This window comes from Montipora capricornis, chromosome 3 (assembly GCF_036669925.1).
Source record: "Montipora capricornis isolate CH-2021 chromosome 3, ASM3666992v2, whole genome shotgun sequence".
NCBI lineage: Eukaryota > Metazoa > Cnidaria > Anthozoa > Scleractinia > Acroporidae > Montipora > Montipora capricornis.
This window is the reverse complement of record NC_090885.1, coordinates 72,311,107-72,316,106: the sequence shown is the minus strand read 5'-3', so window position 1 is coordinate 72,316,106 and position 5,000 is coordinate 72,311,107. Positions and strand designations below refer to the sequence as shown.

Sequence of the window (5,000 nt, the reverse complement as noted above, 5' to 3'; positions counted from 1 at the left end):
TCTGTTTTTAAATCAAGGCTTAAAACTTGGGTTACTCTCTCTCTCTCTCTCTCTCTCTCTCTCTCTCTCTCTCTCTCTCTATATATATATATATATATATCTTGAATGGTAAATTAATAGCACCCTGAGTAACTAACCTCGCAATGTAAAAGCAAAGTAATGTAGGCCAGTTGGGACCACAAACCAGCATAACGACGCTCAGTGCAAGCTTAACATAAAACAGCCACTTAATCACTGTGTAAACTCCAAATTGACGACACAAAGCCAAGAAATAAAGATTGTTGATGTGAGGTGCGACAAAGGACACGCCTAGCAAAATGGAACCTGTCTGGGGAGAAATAAAGTCTCCAAGCAACTTGTCCAAAAACAGAGGAAAAAAATTGCTGTTGAAGTGACAGTGAAGCACCTGTAAAAAAATTAAGGAATCAAGACAAAGGTAGCAGTTTTTTTCCTAGTATCATGACTAGCCTTGAGTATTATTGTAGCTGATTTCCAAAATTTTGCCGAATCGCAGTTACATGGAAGGCACAATAATCACGCTGGGGTGAGTAACAAAGAACACCTGGTCACATTTGATGAGGGTAACCTCAAAACAAGAAATTTAACTGAAGTTTGAGTAGAAAATGTAAAGGAGCCTTCAACCTTGAAAAGATAATAAGTAGGGTTGTTTTGTATCATGGAGACCATACAATTCTTATAGGTGAGGCTACTTAACAATTAAGACGCGTAGATCGCAAGGGCTACGGGTCTAATTGTTTTAGCATCACCCAACTAATTAGACAGAAAAAGCAATAATAAAGTTACCAAATACAAGTTTAAAAAATATTTAATTGGGAATTAAACGAAAGAAAGCGTCACACTTTTCGCTACGCGAGGACTATTACTAATAGTCCTCTAGTAGCGTAGCCAATCAAAATGCAGGATTTGCATTAGTCCACTAGTTGGGTGATACTAAAAACTATTAACTTCAGGGAAGAACAAACAACAAAACTATATTATCAACACTATAATGAATGGCAACACAGAGGAAAAAACTAATACATAGAGATGAAATACATTGACAACAGAAATCTATCCTACGCCATAAAATAAGACGTGTTGGAATAAACGAAGACAAATGCCAAAAAGGTAACAAGCGGGGAGGGTAAGTCAAACATTTCCCTGTAAAAGTTGCTCAAAAGCATACCTTGCAAGAGTCAGAGCTTGCTTCTTGAAATTTTTCATCAACCTACCTGAACTAAATTCATTGCTGAAAACCACATGAAGTTAGAGTGAGTCATAAGCTGCTTGACAAATATCTTGAGCTCAAGGGATTGATCAGCTGTTGGTAAGGTGGATTGTATTTCTAGCCTGCTAAAATAATTTTTATATGGGTGAGTCTTGCAAAATCTTGTTTTCGATCTTACCCCTTACATTTGAACCTGGGAGGCTCAGAGCCAGATAGAACTGTTTTGCTGGATAATATTTACAAAGCCCAGGCAAATGACTTCAACATTTGCTTCCACATCTGTTTGATTTTGTTGTACAGCCATGTTGAAATCATTATTTTAAGACCCTGGGTGTTGCTTTCATGCTGCCTCCCCACTCCACCTTCCTGGAGGGGGGTACTCCCTTATATGGGCTATATAGGTATGTGTGGCCCCAAAGGGTATGGTTTGTTAGCTGTTTTGGTCTGAAATAGGGTATCAATTTTGACTATTTCGATCTGAAATACATGTAGAGTATGGTTTGTTCACTCAAGTCTTAAATTGGGTGTGTTTGTTAGAGGAAGCTTTTCTTCATCATTAGGTTATAAGACCATCAACAAAGCCCTTCTCAAATTATTAAGCCAACTGTGTAACAGCTAAGATAGGTCTGAAATAGGGTATCAAATTTTTGGTCAGATCTGAAATAGGGTGGGGAAAATCTCAGAGTTTGGTCTGAAATAGGGTAAGGGTTTCAGGAGGCAGGCGACACACTCCTACCCAATTTTTCTGGGAGTAACTCCCCCTCCCGGGCTTCAGCCAGGCTTGAGCCCACTACATCCTACATAGGTAGTACAAAGGTTAGGTACAGTAAAAAAATTGAGCAAGAAAGGGTCACTTGTCATTGATCACTACTTGTCATAAATAATAATTATTATGAAAGGAAATTAAATAATTTATATCATTTCGGCGGTCAGTATTTACATTTTATAAAAATTTTTTTTTCATCCGACCTAAAGGTTAAAAAGATGTTAAAAGTTACTAAATTTTCGGAAACCAACTGCTGCCTTCATCAGAGTTCAATTAAAGTGCTTTTTAAGTTGACGCTTTGTTCGAATTGAACTCAAATTGATAATTGAACTCTGAGGGTTGCCCTGTTAAACACCTTTTTTAACTTTTAGATCAGATGAAAACATGTTTTCATTTATATTAAATAATTTTCTGACCTTTCCTCTTCTTGAGGAGAATCAACTTTCACTTTCTTCAAAAGAAAATGCTGCTTCAGCAAAAAGGAACTGGTAAGAAATCCAGTGAGTGAAAATACAGAAAGCAATGTGCAAAATACATGAAATGAGCTCATGTGATCTCTATCCCAAAAGTGATGAGACATGAACACCGAGATGGCGCCACACCCACTGAAGACTGAACAGTACCAATTAAGTGCTGCCCTGTCCTCTGAAGACAAAGCTAAGTCAGCGAGTAGGGCAAGGTGGTTCAAGTCTATCATTGTCAGGAAACCATCATACAAACAGAGACAAAGGACAAACTGAATTGAAGGGTGAATCCAGCCAAACCAAATGCTCAGGAATGCAAGTGTGAAGAGTGGTCCATACTTCATCAGAGCCCTGTGTGGTGATGATAAATAAAATTACATAATTATTTTTAAGGCTTTGCTCTAAATTCACGAGTTTCACCATAGGTAACCCAAGCTCGATATATGAATATCTGTACTGTACTATATTATGCAAGAGTAGAAATATAAGGATTTGGAAACTGTTTTTCTCAAAATTAAAAAAATATTTACGATTTCAAAAAAAAAAAGCTTACCCTTGCTTCAGTCTCGTGTTTCTTTGTCTCTGGTACGGTTTCTGGGTCAATTAAGAGCAACTTAGGTGGTTTTTGGTTCCTGTTCTTTTCCCTCTATATATTCTTAAATTGCTCTTAATCAACCCAGAAACCGTACCAGAGACAAAGAAAGACAAGACTGAAGCAAGGTAAGCTATTTTTTTATTTTAAATCATAAATATTTATTTCCACTCTTACATAATATAGTACAATACAGATACTCATGAGCTTGGGCTACCTGTGTTTTCACAGGTATTACTTTGAGTACTCATGGGATTCATAAAAGAACGTACATGTACAAGTATGGACATGACAAGACATAAGGATACTGATGGGAAGAATTTATGGTATCTGTCAAAGCCAGACATGTTGGATAATGATATGCAACAAATGAAATGCGAGCTGAATTTAATAAGCATGAGTCCACCCTGATACTCGAGTGTTAATACAAAGTGTCCCAAAGCTTCTGCTCCTCAAGTACCGTATTTACTTGTGTACACGCCAACCTTTTATGATCTAAAAATCAGCCCAAAATATTGCCCTTTACTTATACTTGAGTCATACAGATGGAGTTGGTTTGGTAGCCCTAGAACTATCAGGTAATTAATGTCGTAAAAAACGTTGCTGTTATTTATCGTGGTGAAGTACAATAATAAAGTATTCTTGTTTGTCTCACAATGTGGTCACTTTGTGATGTAGATCCCGACGTTTCAACTGCATACTGCTAGTCTTCATCAAGTGATGATGTCGACTAGTTACGTGTCACCTTTTAAGCAGGTTTCTTCACTGTGATTGGTTGGTTTTCAGCAGCTGTGATTGGTGCATTTCAATCCTCGCTGTTTCGGTGTGTTGTTCCTTCGGCGGTCTGTCATATGGTTCTCCTGTTGTTGTGTTTCTTGATCGTGGGCATCCATGCTTTCGGAATTTCTATTCCACTATCCCTGTTGATGTTGTTAGTGTGAAGTCTTATGTGAATCACCTCTTTTTGACCCTGCGTGTGTACCAATGATGATCACGATCAATAAACTTTACTTCGTTCCAAAGCAGGTTGTGTCCGGTGTTGTTAGTGTGTTCTGAAACTTGCCCATACCGACTTGCCCGTACCCAGACCTCCACCGTTTCAGAAACTTTTTGGAAAAAAGCTAAACTAAACTAATTACCAAGAGGCACAATAGGCATCTAATTAATTAAATAATTAATAAGAGACCACATTTCAATCTATAGTCGAAAAAACACTACAGTAACTCACAGCAAGTAACAAGAAGTAGAGGTTAATGGTAAATAGATTTAAATGCAATTAGCTACAAGGATCAAGATGGTTGAGTTGCAGTTGTGACGTGGCATTCGCTAAATAGTATCTTTTGTAGTATTTCTTGCAGCCTTTAACCCATTGACAACTGTGCTGCCCTGGACCGCCCCCATTGACGAGTAACATGGTTTGTTTAGCTTTTACCTTCCCTCTTCTCCCTGAAGCTTTTGTTTACTATCTTAGCAATAGTTATCCAGAACTCACTTGTCATAAGGGTTGGGTGAGTGGGACTTAGAATGAGTGAGGGGCATATAGTACACTCACCTAAAGCGTTTTTCAACAATTTCTGGTTGACTAAGGCCTGACCTTCAAAAGGAATAAATACATTATTATTTTAATATTGGACGAAATAAGACAACCATGGTAACATTTTAGAGGACGAAAAAGGTTAAAGCATTAACCTCTGATGGAACATATGTCTGTGGGTTTCCTAGTCCCTTCTGACTTGTATATCTGAATCCAGTTGTTCAAACGATGGATAGTGCTATCCGCCAGATAAATCACTAACCAATGGATAAGTAATTAATACACTGTAGCAAAACCAATTGCACTATCCAATGGATAGTGATTTATCCAGTGGATAGCGTTATCCACCTTTTAACAACTGGGGCCTGGTGAATTGTTGAGTTCATATGAAACAAAGTTACTAGAGGAACACCAGG

At 37.8% G+C, this 5,000-nt stretch overlaps 1 protein-coding gene across 2 annotated transcripts in view; it reads right to left on the bottom strand.

The window, feature by feature from the left end:
- LOC138043944 (transmembrane protein 180-like) overlaps positions 1-5,000 on the bottom strand; it is a 9,605-nt gene that overhangs the window by 3,593 nt on the left and 1,012 nt on the right. The window contains exons 3-6 of one of the 2 annotated variants that reach the window (XM_068890478.1): positions 4,603-4,644; positions 2,411-2,809; positions 1,233-1,350; positions 138-406 (exon numbers count right to left, since the gene is read on the bottom strand). In XM_068890478.1, coding sequence (XP_068746579.1) covers positions 138-406; positions 1,233-1,350; positions 2,411-2,809; positions 4,603-4,644 — 828 coding nt within the window. Of the gene's footprint in view, positions 1-137; positions 407-1,232; positions 1,354-2,410; positions 2,810-4,602; positions 4,645-5,000 lie in introns of both variants that reach the window. The other variant, XM_068890477.1, reaches the window with a different exon arrangement.